At 43.8% G+C, this 19,169-nt stretch overlaps 2 protein-coding genes across 2 annotated transcripts in view; both read left to right on the top strand.

Annotated features, from left to right (window-relative positions):
- Positions 1 to 1,840: 1,840 nt before the first annotated feature.
- Positions 1,841 to 6,066, top strand: LOC130388076 (calcium-activated potassium channel subunit beta-2-like). The gene is made up of 3 exons (XM_056597405.1): positions 1,841 to 2,122; positions 2,327 to 2,522; positions 5,428 to 6,066. Exons 1-3 carry the CDS (start codon positions 1,956 to 1,958, stop codon positions 5,713 to 5,715), a joined length of 651 nt encoding a protein of 216 aa, XP_056453380.1. The 5' UTR covers positions 1,841 to 1,955; the 3' UTR covers positions 5,716 to 6,066.
- Positions 6,067 to 6,438: 372 nt separating this feature from the next.
- The window catches only part of LOC130388074 (phosphatidylinositol 4,5-bisphosphate 3-kinase catalytic subunit alpha isoform), a 44,427-nt gene continuing 31,696 nt past the window's right edge, over positions 6,439 to 19,169 (top strand). The window contains exons 1-9 of the mRNA XM_056597404.1: positions 6,439 to 6,745; positions 7,529 to 7,958; positions 8,404 to 8,613; positions 9,630 to 9,880; positions 10,838 to 11,083; positions 14,515 to 14,600; positions 14,871 to 14,976; positions 16,985 to 17,137; positions 18,844 to 18,978. Of these exons, the coding sequence (XP_056453379.1) occupies positions 7,607 to 7,958; positions 8,404 to 8,613; positions 9,630 to 9,880; positions 10,838 to 11,083; positions 14,515 to 14,600; positions 14,871 to 14,976; positions 16,985 to 17,137; positions 18,844 to 18,978 (1,539 nt within the window). The 5' untranslated portion in view covers positions 6,439 to 6,745; positions 7,529 to 7,606. The remainder of the gene's footprint in view (positions 6,746 to 7,528; positions 7,959 to 8,403; positions 8,614 to 9,629; positions 9,881 to 10,837; positions 11,084 to 14,514; positions 14,601 to 14,870; positions 14,977 to 16,984; positions 17,138 to 18,843; positions 18,979 to 19,169) is intronic.

The raw sequence follows: 19,169 nt of genomic DNA, 5'->3' as shown, positions 1-19,169 counted from the left end.
AAGACATAAGGGAAACATTAAGAGGTCACTGTAGTAGTCCCCCCTTATATATCCTTGGACTAGAAGCCCCTCCCCAAGTTCTGACTTCAAAATGTGTGAAGCAGCTGTTAACTGGACGTTCAAGTGGACCTGAGAGTATGCGGGTCCTTCTGAACGTGTAAGTCCCCTGTTTGGCTCAAATCAATGCAAGAAAATCACCCAGAAAATGATTGCACTCATACAGAGAAAGAGAATATATATATATATATATATATATTATATATATATATATATATATATATATATATATATATATATATTATATATATATATATATAATTTGGTCTATTGGTTGTGAGTTGTTATGATTTACATAATTCATCCTGTTCAATATTGCAGACCCCTTATTAGGTTTATGATTTTTGCATTTATTTGCTTTTGTGTTTAACATTGAAATTTTGGTGTCTTTTTCCGACTGACAACATTGTTTCTTAAGCAGTTGGGAAAGTCATTCACTGAGGAAATGACTAATAAAAGAGGAATTTGTTGGACTCTTCTCCCTCTGTTGTGACCCAGATTGTAGAGTGTATCCTCTACGAGTCTTAACCCTGGCCTTTTCTCTCTCTCTCTCTCCCTACTTTAGTGTAAATTAATCATCACTCAAATTTGTTGAACAACTTAAATCTGCCCTCTGTCCTGCTCACACATTACCTAGAAAGGAATCACATAATAATAATAATAATAATACATTTAATTTAGAGGCGCCTTTCAAAACACCCAAGGTCACCTTACAGAGCATATAGTCATCATAACATAACATAAGGAAACCATGTCTCCAAAAGTGATCAAAAAAGTGAAACAGAAGGGTCCATCAGCGATTTAGTTTTCTAATTGGACCTGGAATTAGAATAAAATAAAATTCTGAATATTTAATAAAGAATTTAGATTGTTGAGTGCGATGCCTGGTGACTTGACATTTCTAATTTTTAAAATATCATCTGTAATAAAAAGCCATAGTTGAAAGCGTTTTGCAATTGATCCTCTCTTCATTTCCGACCCACTGAGGGACATACAACTAATAACTCATAATATATTAAATTGTTTTGTCTGAGTGGAAACAGATAAAAGGTGAATGGGCTTGAAGGGTCGATATGGGACCAGGCTGTGCATCACCGGTAGCAATATTTACTGTCTCAGCGGATGGGACCAGGAGATAGGAAACCACCAGCAAGACTCTTGTTGGTGCAGCCCCAACGATGAGTTTGTGTTGACAGCAGGGTGTTCATGCTGCAGGCAGGTACTGCTCGCTTTTCAAACTGGAGCCAGTTCAGTTTGTCAGCATTACCACCTTTCATCAATGCCCATCCCTCATCATCTCATACTAACCTCATTATCATTACTGTGAAATTTGATATTTATCTAGTTTGAAATTACATATTTATCTAGTGACAGGGAGATCACTGCTTCTTTCCCTTGGCAGCACTGGACATCATGATCTCTAGAATCCTGTTCAGGTGGTGGTGTTGGTGGTGGTAGTCGCGGTGGTGGTGGTCGCGGTGTAGTGTTGTATAGGATTAGAAAATACATTGATGATATGTTTGAATGACGGGAGTGGTTAGAGCTTGTGAGCTTGGCAACCCGTTCAGTATGCACCAAAGGTACCGGTATCCTTAAATATATTGTATAAAATATAACATATTTGTCACAACATGGGTTCTATGTTTCTGTTCAACAAGTTTATGAATAACTTCTCCACAGGTCTTTTCAACAATCTCTCCGCACCCCTTCATCGAGTAAAGGAGGGCGCCACTCTTCCGGAAAGATGTTCTTTGTCGCTGGCTCCAAACGCAGCGGAGGAGCAGCCAGAGGAAATGAAAAGTAAATGTTATCTCAAAGTATACCAGATGACACCCCTATGTGTCTGCATTCATATCAATCCACAAAACCTTTAAACCTTTCCTTCTGTCATTAGGTCCATGTACCAGAAGTTCCGCGATGTGGATATATTGGACAAGAAGAAAACAGTGACGGCTCTGAAACCCGGAGAAGATCGAGCCATCCTGCTGGGTCTTGGGATGATAATCTCCTCGGTGATGATGTACTTCGTCCTGGGTGTCACCATCCTGCGCTCCTACGCAGACAGGTAAGAGAGGAAAAGATAGTACTTCATTAATCCCATAGTGTAGATTCACGATGGAGATTCATATTTCTATTTAATCTACAACATCCGCAGCCTGACCTGTAGCTAGACGTCCTCATCTTTTTGTCTGTAAAGTTATGTCAGAGTAAAGCTTCCGCTAAATAGATTTGGCTTTCAAAACATCCTTCTCTGCAACTTTAACCCCAGTGTGTGGACAGAGGAGGGAGTGTGTGTGGTTCTCAACTCCACCATCGCCGCTGACGTCAACTGCTCCTACCACTGCGGACCGGACTGCTGGCGGGTCTCGCGGTACCCCTGTCTGCAGATCTACGTGAGCATCAACAACACAGGCCGCGTGAGCCGTCTGTCCCACAACGAGGAGACCCATGACGCCAGCTCTGAAGTGAGTAAGCTGCTGGTGGTGGTGGTGGTGCCAGAAAGGGAGGGGAACAAAGACAATATAAATACCGGGAATTGCTGAACCATGTCAAATGTTGGCAACTGGTCTTCGGAATACTTGGTGGTCTTCATATCTGACTTAAACACACACCGATTCAGGAAATGTGAACAGACAGTGGCTGCATCCGAATACTCGTACTTGCATACTATATAGTATGCATTTTGTAGTATGCGAAAAATCTAGCGCGTCCGAATACTGTAGTATGCATTCTGTAGTACGGAAGTCATTTCCGAATGCATACTACCGCCAAAGTGAACCACGGACCACACTACGCTATCCCACAATGCAACCGGAGTCTGGTAACAAACGAAGAAGAGATGGCTGACCCGACACCACCAACAGCGGCTTTTTATCCGTGTGTGTATGTGTTCAATAAAAAAGGAAAAATTAACTTCAATCGTCTTTTTCAGGGAGTAACAAATAACTGTAAATGTATTATTATTATTCCAAAAAAATGACTTACCAAATTTCCACATATATACAACATAACCTGCCTGTAAGTCGCTCTACGAGATGACCGACGACAACGCCTTCTAGCAGAGATATCCATTTCAAGAGACATTCGCGTAGAAAGAGACATTTTTTTATTTAATAGCAACGATAACAAGACGGAAAACAGGTAAATTTTGCCGCCATCTGGGGGGAGATACGTCATCTCCAAACATCCGGTGGAGTTTCGGCGGCGTTCGGAGGCGTTCTACGCATGTCTGTAGACCGTACTACACAGTCAAGTGTAGTATGGTCAAGTAGTAGACACTAGACAGAAATAGTATGTACTAGGTATTCGGATGCAGCCAGTGCCTCGTGTTTAGGCCCTTTCCCATTCCTTTGCTCTAAAGAAAATTTCAGCCCTAGCCCTCGCTGTTGCGCGTGCACGCACCGTGGAGCAATGTCCCAATACCACTTTAAGGTAGCTTTAAGGGGTAAGGGGGAGGGCTAACATCCCCTCAAAATTGAGATTTTCGATGGGCACCCTCAAAGCGATTCAGTTCTGACTTGCTCCCACAATACCTTGCGAGAAAACGGAAAATCCAGAAATATCCTAGACAAGATGGAGGACGAAAAGATGCGACAGGATTGGAAAAACACAATTGTAAGTATTTTCTCTGTAATTAACTAGTAATTATTTTATTAATTATACTCTGCAGCCCGGCCGCGGGCTTTGAGGCCGGCCAAGGACTCTCGGAAGATCGCGAAAGTCTGTGGCCGACTTTCGCGGAAGATCGCGAAAGTCCCCGGCCGACTTTCACGGGCCGCCCGACCCCGGTTCTCGGCCGGGCTGCAGCCCGTGATCGTGCCCTGCGGCCCGGCCGAGAGCCGGGGTCGGGCAACCCACTCTGCGGCCCGGCCGTCGGACTTTCGCGGGCCGCCCGACCCCGGTTCTCGGCCGGGCTGCAGCCCGTGATTGTGCTCTGCGGCCCGGCCGAGAGCCGGGGTCGGGCGGCCCACTCTGCGGCCCGGCCGTCGGACTTTCGCGAGCCGCCCGACCCCGGTTCTCGGCCGGGCTGCCGCCCGTGATCGTGCTCTGCGGCCCGGCCGAGAACCGGGGTCGGGCGGCCCACTCTGCGGCCCGGCCGTTGGACTTTCGCAGGCCCCCCGGCCCCGGTTCTCGGCCGGGCTGCAGCCCGTGATCGTGCTCTGCGGCCCGGCCGCGAGCCGGGGTCGGGCGGCCCGCGGGGGTCCGACGGCCGGGCTGCAAGACCGGGCTGGATATCATGTCGTATGATATCCAGATCTTCCATGTTCTAGTGACTCCAGGTTAAAAATAAGCTTTATACTAATATATTATATTATATTAGTAACATTCTATAAGTAATATTATATATACTAATATATTATATTATATTAGTAATATTACATGGTTAATCAATGTAATTTTTGGCAGTACTATATTGTGTACATAACTATTATATATTGTACGTAACATATGGCCATATCACCCAGTTCTGGCATATAATTCCTAATTCCTTCTTATTCGTTTTCTTTCAGGACATCGTTGAGTCCACTGCCACCAGCCCCCCCACCTCTCCCTCATGCTCCTCCACCCCAGGCACCTCTTCCACCACCCCAGACACCCCTTCCAAGAGGAGAGTGCCAGGGAGCAGGCGAGGCATGAGGAGAGCGAGGCAAAGTTGGCGGAATGGTGGAGAAGATGTGATTCTCCACCATTCTCTCAAAAGCTGAGAGAGGGTGTGTGTGTGTATTTTTTGGTGTGCGTGTGTGTGTATTTTTAGATGTGTGGTTCAGTGTTTATTTAAATAAAGTGTTTCTTCTAAAGTGTTCTTGTTCTTAACCGATTATTATCTAAGGGTGCACTCACACACCTTTAACATGTAGCTGACATTCAAAATAAAGGTATATTACGAGGGTCAAATAGTATTATTATTTTTTTTTTTTCAACACTTTATTTAAACATGCCAATTACAAAATATAAATACCATTTCAGGTTAAACATCTTTACAATGGGTCTTGCTCGTTGCCCGAGACAATGGCAGCCAGTCTGTCTCTTGTAACATTACCAGGGGTCTGGTTATCTGCTAGGGGGCACGGGGAGGACATGATGACGTCACAGGGTAGGGTTGTCCCATTTGGTAGGGTCGGTTAGGGGTAGCAATGAGGGGTAGCAATGAGCATGAGCAATGAGGGTTAGGGTTGAGACAGTGAGCAAAGAAACGGGATTGGGCCACGTCAGCAGGAGAGAGAGAGAGAGAGAGAGAGAGAGAGAGAGAGAGAGAGAGAGAGAGAGAGAGAGAGAGAGAGAGAGAGAGAGAGAGAGATTTTGAGTGTATTAAACAGTGGTCTTGAGATAACCCTCCATGTGTGTCATTGCATATCTATCTCTGTCCAGTGCTTCTTTGTCCCCAAGTGCCAGAAGGAGATGGGGGTCATGCAGGCCATGGTGGTGAACATCTCGGAGCGTCTGAAGGCCAACCAGCAAATCTCCTGTTACTACAACCCCAGCGAGAGGCAGCACGACACTGTGCTCCTCTCTCGGCTGTACGGCAACACCGCCGTCTTCCACTCGCTCTTCTGGCCCTCGTGTATGCTCACTGGCGGCACCCTCATTATCATCATGGTGAAGCTCAACCAGTACCTCTCCATGCTCTGTGAGGAGCTTGGCAAGGTCCACAAGTGAGAGGAAGGTGGAGGAAAGCTAGGTAGGCTGCTGAATATAAGAAGTGAGAAAAGAAAATAATCTGGGCCATCAGGAAAAGAAGAAGCAGGGTTGGGGTTAGTTCAAACATATCTGACCTCTTGTAGCATTGCTCTCCCGCTGTGTAACAGATTCATTAATCCTCACCTCATGAGAGTTTAAAGATTATAAGGTTAAAATTGGGTGTTTATTATTTATGGTTATTTAAGTGCCACAGGGCAACACATTTTGCCATGGCACGTGCCTTTTAAAAAGATGGGAGGAAGTCATCTTGAATTAAAGTATAGTTGTTCTGCATTGTATTTAATATGCAATGCATACAAGAAACAGCATCTGAAGGTATAGCTTATCCAAGCCTATCCAAAAATATGTTTTGATAAGAATTGTGTTTTTATATATATATATGTATATATACAAGAGCTATTGCCTGGATTATATATATATATATATATATATATATATATATATATATATATATATATAAAATCCAGGCAATAGCTCTAGTCTAAGGGGTGTATGGCTAGTTGGTGCATGACAAACTGTTTAGGTCTGCACACCACTGTATTGCAACATTGTACATTTACATCTTTCGTCTTTGTTTTGATGTCACGCGTGAGGGTTTGTCATTAGAGGCGCTTTTCTAAGATTTCATAAGTAAAATGTAATAAATTGTAATGGTGGTTTATTGCGAATTTCTTTTATCTTGTCTAATGGCAATGAATGTTTCCTCCACATCCATTCTGAGGAGGGCGGTCCATGATGAGACTGCTAGCCTCCTTCAGCGAGCTAACAGTGTGCGGCTAGCGAGCTTTCAAAGTATGCTGTGTATTTCGGAACCGCCACGATGAATATTACGATGGAGTGCCATATACGCATCTCTCCAGAATATATTGGCCCCATCACCAGTAACTATATAAATAATTCTTAAAGAACGAGGCTTTTCCGACTTTCATCGATCCAAACTTGGATGGACTGAGCTGGTGAGCCGCTCGGGACGGACGGTATCCTTCAGGTAGCTTAAAGCTAATTAGCCTACTGGCTTTTACCTTCTTGGCTAACCGGTTAGCTAGCTGACAAACATAGTCATTTTCTTGCGGTTTTCTAATTTATCTATGAAAAGTAAAGAGGGTAATCTTTGAATTTAGTCAACACCGTCGATGGCAGGCACGCCATTCGCTGCCACCCCTCTTTTAGCTCACTTTATGAAGTGAATAGTGAGCCCGTTCACATCGGAAAGTGACTGGTTTGCTCAGTGAACTTCGCTTGCTACCAGGTCATGTATCCTGAACATTCAATACTGTCTGTAGCAGTCAGCGCAAACACTGAAGACTTGTTTCGCTTGTTTTGCCGACCGAGAGCTAACGACAGCTAGCTGAAGTAGCGCTAATGAATATGAGCTAGCCACTAGGTTTGTTTACATGAATGCTTCGTGACATTAGCTCAAAACATCGTCACGCACTGTTGTTACCTGTCATCCTATTCATTCATGTTAATGCAAAAGTCAACGTTTGAGTTTCTAAAATGTTGTTCAAGATGTGAATGAGTTGACCTGCTACATCTAGTCTAGGGAGGCCTATATGCTATTACAACATCATAACACTTAAATAAATGATCGATATTTATAAGGCTATAATATCGTATCTGGATTACTAAACTACGTGTCACGATGAGCTGACTTCACAACCTGAAGGCCACTAACGTTTACACTACTAACCAAGAACAACAACATTAAATGATGCTCCAGACCATAGGAAGAATCTTAAAATGCTTTTTACACCTCTTTCTTTATTTTCAGGACAAACAGACATCGTTCACCTTGCATAGCGAGTACTGAGGAGAACCAGAGGAGCTTGAGAAACCTCCAAGAAGCAGGATGCCTCCCAGGCCGTCGTCGGGGGAACTATGGGGCATGCACTTGATGCCCCCGCGCATCCTGGTGGACTGCCTCCTGCCTAACGGCATGTTCCTCACGCTGGAGTGCCTGCGGGAGGCCACGCTGATCACGGTGAAGCACGAGCTGTTCAAGGAGGCCCGGAAACACCCGCTGCACCATCTGCTGCAGGAGGAGACGTCCTACATCTTCGTCAGCGTCACGCAGGAGGCTGAGCGGGAGGAGTTCTATGATGAGACACGCCGGCTGTGCGATCTCAGGCTCTTCCAGGCCTTCCTGAAGGTCATCGAGCCTGTAGGCAACAGGGAGGAGAAGATCCTCAATAGGGAGATTGGTAGGTCGGGAGTCTTTTCATTACAAATGCCAGGTCAGTCTACTGTAGGTTATGGTGATGGTGGTAGTGATGGTGGTGGCACCGGGTTCGTTCGCAGCCTACATGTAGAGATCATTAGAGCAGGATAGTGCTGGGCAGGACAGGACAGGACAGGACAGGATTGGACTGGGACTGGGTTTAAGCCCCGATACCTGAACTAACCTGGAGCATGATGCCTAACTCTTACCCTCTGTTTAATTACATGTATCTGTCACCCTGGGTAAAAGCGAATGCTAAATTACAAATTAGTGGATGGCCAGTATTATTGTTGTTGTGTTAGAGCTTAGCATGTCTTCTTTCATGCAAGGCTGTTTATATTCAAATTGCACTGTTCAGATAATTTAACTCAGTTAATCAGAGTGTGGTTTTAGAGTATAATACGATAATATATCCTCTTATTGCATAGGATTTGCCATCGGGATGCCCATATGTGAGTTTGATCTGGTGAAGGACCCGGAAGTCCAGGACTTCAGGAGGAACATCCTGAACGTGTGCAAGGAGGCAGTGGACCTCCGGGACACCAATGGGCCTCATAGCCGGGCCCTGTACGTCTACCCCCCAAACGTAGAGACCTCCACAGAACTTCCAAAGCACATCTTCAATAAGCTAGACAAGGGTACGGACCTTTTTCCATCTCTTACATGCCACCACACAGTATTGTAGCCGTTGTTTCGTGTGTGTGTGTGTGTGTGTGTGTGTGTGTGTGTGTGTGTGTGTGTGTGTGTGTGTGTGTGTGTGTGTGTGTGTGTGTGTGTGTGTGTGTGTGTGTGTGTGTGTGTGTGTGTGTGTGTTAGAGCTGTCAAGCGATTAAAATATTTAATCGTGATTAATCGCATTAATGTCATAGTTAACTCTAATTAATCGCAAATTATTTTTCTATGCTAAATATCCCTTGATTTTTTTGTCCCATAATTCTTCTCATTTTAATTCTCTTATCAACATGGTGAAGTGCATCGGCTTGCCTTGTGCAAATGATTTTTTATTGATAACAACATTGGCCTATACACTGATCAAAACAGGACGATACAAAAAAAGAGCCTATAGTGCAATTAAACGACTGCTTTGAACAAATGTCATTTGAACATAGCAGTCAGGCTACTGCTTCTTTGTTTTGAGCCAAAAAAAAAAAAAGTTTTTTTTTTTTTTTTTATAAAATAATTGCGTTAAATCGCGCGATAAAAAATTTAACGCCGTTAAATTTGGTTTGCGTTAACGCCGTTAATAACGCGTTTAACTGACAGCTCTAATATATATATCTATATATATATATATATATGTATGTATATATATATATATATATGAGAGAGAGAGTATTATTCAATTCACATCAACATAATTGCCATTATTTTGCCGTCATGAAGATGGTTTATTGAGATTCACAGATTTGGATTAATTAATATTCTACGGCCCCTACCGTTTATGAAACAATAATTATAAAGCAATTGCAGAGTTGTAACAGTCTTAAATTTGGTTTAATGTAGCAGTAGTACAAAATTGACTGCATTGTTTTAGAATAAATAATATTTTTTAAGTTAATTAGGACCTCTTGGTAAGCCAATCACATGAGATGAAATTTGATAATATGCAATTAATTGTGTGTTATACTGGACATCGGTTCCCCTCCCTCTTCAGGTCAGATCATTGTTGTGATATGGGTGATTGTCACGCCCAGCAACGACAAGCAGAAGTACACGCTGAAGATCAACCACGACTACGTGCCGGAGCAGGTGATCGCAGAGGCCATCAAGAAGAAGACCCGCAGCATGCTGCTCTCCCAGGAGCAGCTGAAGATGTGTGTGCAGGAGTACCAGGGCAAGTACATCCTCAAGGTGTGCGGCTGCGATGAGTACCTGCTGGAGAAGTACCCTCTGAGTCAGTACAAGGTGAGAGGACCCCCAACCTTCCGCCCCCACCCCCCACCAACACCCCCCACCCCACTTTCTGCTATTCCGCTGAAGCCAGATTCGCCCGGGGATGCGGCTAGGCGTACGATGACTGGAGCTGCCAAGAGGGTTTCTTTGTGTTTGTTTGCATGTTAAGGCGGGTTCTATACGAGTTTGAAAGTCAGTGGTATATCATTCATTCTCCATTGTCCATGCACTTGCAAGTTATGTGAAAGAAAGTGAATCAAAATTACTTGCATAGTTTACATGACGTTAAATTAGTTTAACTTGCTTGTACCACACCCCGTTACTCCATAAAATTTGAATCATTCCTTTATATACACATTACATTTATTAAGTTATGGTTTGTAAAATAGGTCATACGTTTCCTGAAAAGTGTTGGAAAATTGTGGAAATGTATGCACTATTGCACCATTGCTTTATATTCATATTTATTATATTCGTATTTATATTCCCGCACTTCTCAGACACATAGTCATATTTATATTTGTATTCCCGCACTACAAATTCCACACAGTCACTTTACTGGTTTGCAGTTATATGTAGCATGTTGTTGTTGTTGTTGATTTTTTGTTATTATTGTCGCTCTATGTTGCACCTTATGTTCTTGGGAAACGCTATTTCATTTCACTGTATACTGTGTATATGGCTGAAATGACAATAAATTATCTTGAATCTTGAATCTTGAATCTTGAAAATGATGGAACACCAATCAATATTGTGATTTCCACATGAACAGGTAACTTCAGAGAAAAGTTCAGTGTGTTTCAGATTTGCGGCCAAACATCCCTGATTTCTTTCCGCGGGAAGGAATGATTGCTTTGTCTGATTTCCAATAACATATCAGCAAACGCTGTTCTCAAATCCTGAAAATCAAACTGTCCAGACGATGGTTGATGTTGGTTACCCTCCTGTTCTTCTCCCCTCTCCTGACAGTATGTGCGTAGCTGCATTATGCTAGGACGGATGCCCAACCTTATGCTGATGGCCAAGGACAGTCTCTACTCACAGCTGCCCATGGACACCTTCACCATGCCCTCGTATGCCCGCCGAATCTCCACGGCGACGCCCTACATGAATGGCGAGACGGCCACGAAGTGTCTGTGGGCCATCAACGGCACGCTGCGCATCAGGATACTATGCGCCACGTATGTCAACGTCAACATCCGGGACATCGACAAGGTAACACCGGCTGGCTTTGTGGCGGCAGATGGCCTCAATAGCTCCTAAGGGTGCCCCCGAATGCCCCCTGTCGATCAGAAGAGGATTATGGCATGTTTCCACAGAGCGGTCATCTTAGGTGTGGTACAGTTAGATGCGGCTCACGTTTACACCGCCGACAGCCCCTTATGGTAGGGCGGAGTTTGAGCAGGATGGTGATAGCTGAAACATAAGCATTGTGAAATCATAACAGCCAACGACAGTGTAGCCTGCTAATAAATTCAATGAAAAAGAAGAACGCGACACATTTAACAAAGGGCAACAATGTAGGACGTCCGAGAAGGACAGAAAACATTTGCGTGACATTTTCTTCAATAAACAAAGCTTTCGCCATTGTCCATAAATACCTTGTGGGTTCTGTATTGGTTCGTTTTCTCCCCCTGTCGCACGAGATGAGACGATTCTGTCGACCATCAACGGTAGGCGTGTGTTGCTTAAATTTGTCGGCACCCTTTCAGACCGCTTACCAACCAAACGGAGGAGTACCAAAAAGTTGGTATGGCTAAGAGTGGCTCAGTGCGCTTACTTTGGGACCCTGCCCACCTTGGGTGGTGGAAACGTGAACCTTACCGTACTGCACCGCTCGGTGGAAGCCATTAGTCAGCCAAGTTGGTATAAGTTGCGGTCGAAGGCAAAAAGTACAATGTGTAATATATAACACAACCGGCTCACTGGCTTGCGAAAAGCTCTGCTTCCCATTAGGGGTGTGAACGGTTAAAAAAAATTGTAAACGGTTACAAGACCGGTTAACCGTTTTTTCTATTAATCAATGATTTATTTTTTAAAGTAGACCGCAGTCGCGCTATAGGGGGATTATTTGTTTAGCAACACGGTGGATGCGCGAGCAGAATGAATGCAAAAAGAAAATTTGTTTGACCGGTTGCCATGGTTATCTCTGTGTGGTTAATTTGCAGTTGCGGTGTTAATTAGGATGTCAGTTTACTGTTACATTAAACTGTAATCAGAAAACACGGTTATATGCTATAGACCCTATAGTATCTGTGGTATAAAGGCTGGGACGAATTTCAAATTATAAATATGTACAGTTTATGTTGAAAGTATAGACCGTCGCGATTCCCATTGAAACGAATGGCGCAGTGATTATTCTTCAAAACGAGCTCTGGTAAATTGTAAAAAACGAATTAAACTGTAATCAGACAACGCGGTTATATGCTATAGACCCTAGAGTATCTGTGGTATAAAGGCTGGGACGAATTTCGAATTATATGTAAACTTTATGTTGAAACAATGGCGCGATTCCCATTGAAACAATGGTGCGGTGATTTTTTATATTTTTTACAATTTATTTCTTACCAGCATTCGTAGTGTTGGTCAGCTGAGAAATAGTCTGCCAAAGAAGTTGATGTCGCTTAGCAACCAAGGAGGCTTGCGGAGTGATACGACAGAAAAAAAAAGCCGCCCACACGCACGTGTGGTTTGTTTCCAAATAAAAGTGAAAGAAAATGACGGTCGTGTGGGAGTATTTCATTGTCCCGGAGAAAGATCAGCGATATGCAGTTTGTAAGACATGTTCCAGTGACATTTCAAGAGGAGGAAGCATTAAACATGTAAACATCGACCACTGCCATCGGTGAATGTCATCTTATTTTCCGATAGGCTGATGGCAGTCAAGAATGCGAATATCGGCCGTTATCGATGCGTGTCCGATACATCGGTGCATCCCTAGTATATGTGTTTGTGTGTATATGTGTGTGTATATGTGTATATTAGTGCTGTCAAGCGATTAAAATATGTAATCGCGATTAACCACATTAATGTCATAGTTAACTCGCGATTAATCACACATTTTTTTCTATTCACAATATCCCTTGATTTCGTGCTGCTTAGCCTTTTAGTGAGATCAGAGTGTTGAGAAGGACAGCAAGAAGAGAGACCCGCAGTGGTAGGCCTATCGTGAAACGTCAATAGCCCAGGCTTTTATTTGTTTCAATCACAAACAAAGCTCTTGCTCAGCAAAGATGGGAAATACTTTAACATTTATTATTTAAACCAGTACGAATATTCCTACCGTACGTAGGCCTATACACATCACCAGGCTATTGAAACACACACACACACACACGCACACGCACGCGCGCGCGCGCACACACACACACACACACACACACACACACACACACACACACACACACACACACACACACACACACACACACACACACACACACACACACACACACACACACACACACACACACACACACACACGGTGGCGGAGTGGTAATCGGGAGAGTCTGAGAATTCTTGGTGGGCCGTTAACGTTTCGGGGCTGTCGGGCTGATTACTGCGGGATAACAATGTTGCAGCGCCGTCCGGCAGCCTGAGCTGTGCGCCGAACTCAACAGAGAAAACGTCGCAACCATGTCGATTTTGTCTAGAGGGGAGTAACTGAGCGGCCCCTCCCGAAGTGGTACAGCCCAGGTGGGCCTTGAACTGCGATTGGTCAGAAAGACGTAACGGCATTGAACTCTCGTGCAGGCTCGAACAGAGTCTCACACACACACACACACACACACACACACACACACACACACACACACACACACACACACACACACACACACACAACACAAAAGCGCGCATTTATGCCAGTGGTGCGCAGGTAACAGCTGATTCGCCCGCTCCTCTCAACACGCCTATCAAAGGAAAACCCGAAGCAGCGGGATATTTGTACAGAGAAAACGGTCTATGACCGTTTTACCAAAGTTTAGTATGTTATACTGTGCTCAAAAACACATGGCAATAATTATTGTTAACTCAGAAAAGATGATGTTATCCCTTATGAACTCAACGTTATTGATATTGAACGTCCCGCACCCTAAGTCAGCATAGATAATGTTGGTAACGCAGCAAACGAGGCAATTAATATGAAATGTGGTTATAGTTGAGATAGGCTACGGTATTATACAGGGTACTCCCAGCCCGTTTTGGCGATTTGAATTCACTCTAGAACAGGGGCTGGAGAGCAATACATTTTTTTCTGTTTCCGATCCGCTTTTACTGGAGCCAAGATGGCTTTTCCCCCTGGCTTGCTATTGGCTAGTTTAACACAATGAATACAAGGAAGTGATTGTTGTGATCGAAGCGATCGTTGTTCTGATTGGTTTAAGGACTATTATTATTTTTATTATTATATTTATATTGTTACATATATATATATATATCCTGGGCTAATGTGCTCTTAAAGGTTTCCATTGGAAATGTTCCTCTTCAGTATGATTCTACCAGCAGGAATGGTTCCCATCTGGCTTCCTGCTCCCTGCTCTGGTGACGTGTTCAGTCTTCAAAGGTTGACTCTGAGCAGGATGTCCATGTCTTGTTGAGGCTGTGCACCTGCCAACAGATTTACTGTGTTATCCTGTTCCTCCTAGATCTACGTCAGGACAGGCATCTACCATGGTGGAGAGCAACTGTGTGACAATGTGAACACGCAGCGCGTACCTTGCTCCAACCCCAGGTAATCACATCTATACATTACCACCTCCTGTACATTCCCACCGCCTGTACATTACCACCACCTGTACATTACCACAGTTTAGACGTTACCAACGCCTGTACATTACCATGATTAATTCATTACCATCGACTGTATATTACCAGCTCCTGTAAATTACCACAGTTTCCCTTTTCCATGGCCGCAGCAATCACAATGTTTTTACTAAGGGCAAGCTGGCAATAACAATATCATCGTGTGTGCGTGGGTGGGTATGGGTGTTTTTCCTCCTAGGTGGAACGAGTGGCTGAACTACGACATGTACATTCCAGACATCCCGCGCGCGGCCCGGCTCTGCCTCTCCATCTGCTCTGTGAAGGGAAGGAAGGGCGCCAAGGAGGTCAGCAACACGCCTCAACACCCCTGATGGGCCAGAACTACATGTATATCTAAAATGTTATATAATGAGGGCTTTCTTTAGGGGTGTGCATCTCTCCTTTATAGGACAATCCGAATACGTATCTAGATACATGTGCTACGATACGATTCAGGGACGATATATTTTTAAATTGAACGATCCGTTATGAATCAATCTGATAGATAGTTAATATTAGTTTAACGTTAACACATTCATTTTCTATTAATTAAAATAAGCCTTCTATAAAAGAGACATTCAAATGTGTGTGTATATATATATATATATATATATATATATATATATATATTCACAATCAAATGTAGATGTATATGGCATGGGGAACATGGAATCTAAAGTTTTTATATTTATTTCTTTATGGCATGGGGGAAAAATTGAAGACTTTTATAAATGTAGAACAACATGTCTATTTATTTGTTTATTTTTAGACTTAATCGCTGTCCTACACAATTTAAAAAATAGCGCAGCATTTGTCAGCGGCAAGACCCAAAGGACTTCCACTTCCGATTTCAGATTCGCTGTTGCACTGAAAATCGTTTCACCGTTTTCGGACATATGGCTGTTATTTGCACACTCACAACTCCGGTTGTTCTCTGCTTGCTCTTCGGCGCGCGCGGAGACGCAGGGTGCGCACATGAACATACACAAACACACACAGATCCGCTCGCTTCCTTAAGTTTCATTTTCAGGATCCGTATGGAAACGGAATGAAATGAGTTTATAATGCTGTCTTGATATCAGGCTAAAGCTCACTCAACCCATTCGCAACGTTTAAATTGATGTGACGACAGATTCTTGGTCATTTTAAATCGATTCAGGGGTACCTCGATAAATCGATTCCAACTGGATACCGATATGTATCGGTGAACGGTGAATCGTTACACCCCTATCTTTTTTTAATCCAAAGGAATCTAAAAGTGTAGTGTAATTTCCTAGACGTGGAGGATTCAAAATGATCAACTGTACTGATTGTAGCTGTGGGAATGAGAAAACATGATCCGTCACATCTTCTCAACAAGCGTATTGGGTCTCAACAGAAAGCACCATCAAAATCCTACAGAAGACCTACACAATGAGTCCAAACAGGTTTTTTTTGTGTTGCTATTGTATGTTTACCTGGCCTCTATAGTAGACCAAAGCTAAAAAGGAGCAACAGTCAAACACCGGACACAATACACTGGAAGCTTTGATGCCATGAGCTGCTCCCCTCCTCTCTGATTTCTCATTGTTGTGGTCTAGGAGCAACATAGGACTCACAATACCATATTTTGAGTGCTATGACGATATGTAATGCGATTCAGTAAGCATTGCAATTCTGTACATTTCTTGATGCAATTGTACATCTTAATTGTATTCAAACGTTTGGTATCCAGGCAACATTGAAGAACCCACACTGAGTAAGCTAGAGTTTGAAAGTATCCAAAAAAAAAAAGATCCAGTCCTTGAGAGGACGTGGTGCGCCTAGCTGGCTAACTTTAGCAATAGGTCTGCCTAGCTTTGTGGAAGGCTCCGGTCATGCAATGTGTAGACAGGCAGAGTGCAAGCAGATAGGCGGGTAGAAAGACAGGAAGGCCCTCTAATCATTTTATTAAGGCTGAATTAACAAATTTAAAAACATGCCGAAAAATGCTTATAAAATAAATAGCTGTCCCTAGCTTTAACGTTTGGGTTTATCGTCAAGGTTCGTGGGGTACAGTTCCATCCAGGTCTATTGAATTAAGTTGATTGATTTATTGAAAATGTGAATTGACCATGAGTTGGGTTGGACAAAATAATATGCATTTTGGCACCATTAACTTGCTTCCACTGAGATTAAACATTTTCTAGTCAAACTGACAAATGCAGTATTGGCGTACAGCAAAGAATACCCATACTCACCTATACTCAGAAAGTCAGAATATATTTTTCCACCCTCCATTAATGCTGATCCCCTCCCCCATGCTGGATGTGTTTGGCTTGTCGGGTCCTGCAGGAGCACTGTCCGCTGGCCTGGGGCAACATCAACCTGTTTGACTACACACACACACTGGTGGCGGGGAAGATGGCCCTCAACCTGTGGCCTGTTCCCCACGGCCTGGAAGACCTGCTCAACCCCATCGGTGTCACGGGGTCCAACCCCAACAAGGTGAGAGACCAAAAATCTGCTAACTGGCCAAAAGGAAAGACGTGCATTTAAAAAATGTTATACGCAGAATTCTATTTTACATCGAACATAGTCACAAAATAAATGAACTGAACAGCCCAATTATATAAAAATAATTGAAATATACTGTGACTGCCTGGTGTCGGGACATTAATTGTTGCCCGCAATCACTCGCACATTATTCATTCCTGCAAACTTTCGGAAAGAATCACAGTTTTCTTGGTCAATTGAGTCACGTGAATCGCATAGAACCTGAGAGTTTTTCTGTATAATCAAGGGCTACATTTTGCATCGAAGTCATTTGAAATCTTTCCATTGTATTGTGTGCTACAACCTCCGTAATGAATATTCACGCTGAATCCCGACCAGGGTAGCTCAGAATTCAAGTAGCCGTGTATCTCGAAACACAGATCAGTCCTTGGGCCGATGATTTTCGCCCTATTTCACCGATGTTTTTCGCCCTATTTTACTCTGTGGAGTTTGCAGGTCTGATTATTATCTCTGTGAGGGAATCTGTACGTTTTCTCCCTTATTTGCATTCAACTTTTTGTTCGCTCTGTATCGTCAAAACATTAAACAAAGGGATCACAAGGAGTGGCACTCGCATCACCTGAAGCATTTCCCAAGCAACAAGACAGGGGTTGACTCATGTTTCAGAACAGCGCCGTACAGTCTTCCAATTTACATTATTATTGATTTTCTAATGACGGGATATTTGCCGTTATTTTTGGCATTCAACTCTGGCCTAAGTGTCTTGGGCCAGAGTTTAAGGCAAGAGGGGGGCGTGTGATCCCCATGGTTAAGATGGGGATCACACGGCCCCTACCGCTATTCCCCTCTGTTTCAGTCCCTTTCAGAATGTGCTGTTTCTGGTGTCTGTAGCTTTAAATTAACATTAACTGCTGCCCATTGCGGACAAATGAGCTGTCAGAGTGAACAGCAGCATGGAGGAGAAAGTGATTGTTGCTGTTTGCGGACTCACAGAGCTCCTGGAACTCTCTACGCTCCAGAAGTCCTACAGCATCTCCGCTGCGGGAGTGCGGCAGGAGCTCCGGCGGATAACTGATAAATGAGTCTAATGAGACAACAATTTTTGTACGGAATCTCCCTGCTTCTGAAATGCACGAACATCTCCGCCCAGTGCCTGTCTGCTGGTCCACAAAAGGGCGTATCTTATTTATGCTCTAATGGAAGGGGGATGGGGAAGTGGGTGGGAATATTCAAATGTGTCTTATTCCTACGTCAGAGGAGGCTCTGAAACTGGCTCATCTGGAAACTAGGCGGGGTACTTTCATCTCAGTCAAAAATGTACAGACTTATTTTAAAGTTCATATGCGTGTGGCAGCACCAGAGACCCAAAACAACACCTCAAATCCCAGAAAAAGTGTTGTTTGCATAACATGTCACCTTAACGCTGCGGTATGTGTCTGGATGTAAGGAGCTTATTCTGGGCAGCCTTAGATTTTCGATGTATGTGTCCGAAAGAGGACGTTCACCTAAAGTCACCTATAGTATAAGGCAGCACTATACTAACCCTCTATAGGACGCTGCAGTACACCAATGCCCAGATGTTCAGAGATAGGTGATGAATTACTCTGCATGCGGCCTCCCCCCGGCTTCCACTAGTTGATTATCAATGAGCACCTGGGCTGACATGGTCGTTTTTTCTTGGCATTGTGAACACACAGGAAACGCCCTGTCTGGAGCTGGAGTTTGATCACTTCAGCTGCCCCGTCAAGTTCCCCGACATGGCCTCCATCGAGGAGCACGCTAACTGGAACATATCGAGGGAGTTGGGATACAACTATTGCCACACCAGCCTGGTAAGGGAATCACAGGATTGGGTTGTGAAATTACACATACGGTTTGTGTGTGTATTTGGTTTGTGTGTTTGTGTATTTGTCTGTCTGTCTGGATCGATGTGTGTGTCTGTGTGTGTGTGTGTGTGGGTCTGTAAGTTGTTGTGTCTTTTTATGCATGTGTGTGTCAGTGGCGGCTGTTGGTTTTCAAAGTG

The sequence above is a fragment of the Gadus chalcogrammus genome, chromosome 8 (assembly GCF_026213295.1).
Source record: "Gadus chalcogrammus isolate NIFS_2021 chromosome 8, NIFS_Gcha_1.0, whole genome shotgun sequence".
In the NCBI taxonomy this organism is placed as follows: domain Eukaryota; kingdom Metazoa; phylum Chordata; class Actinopteri; order Gadiformes; family Gadidae; genus Gadus; species Gadus chalcogrammus.
The sequence above is the reverse complement of the archived record's forward strand: the minus strand, read 5'-3'. Positions and strand labels throughout refer to the sequence as shown.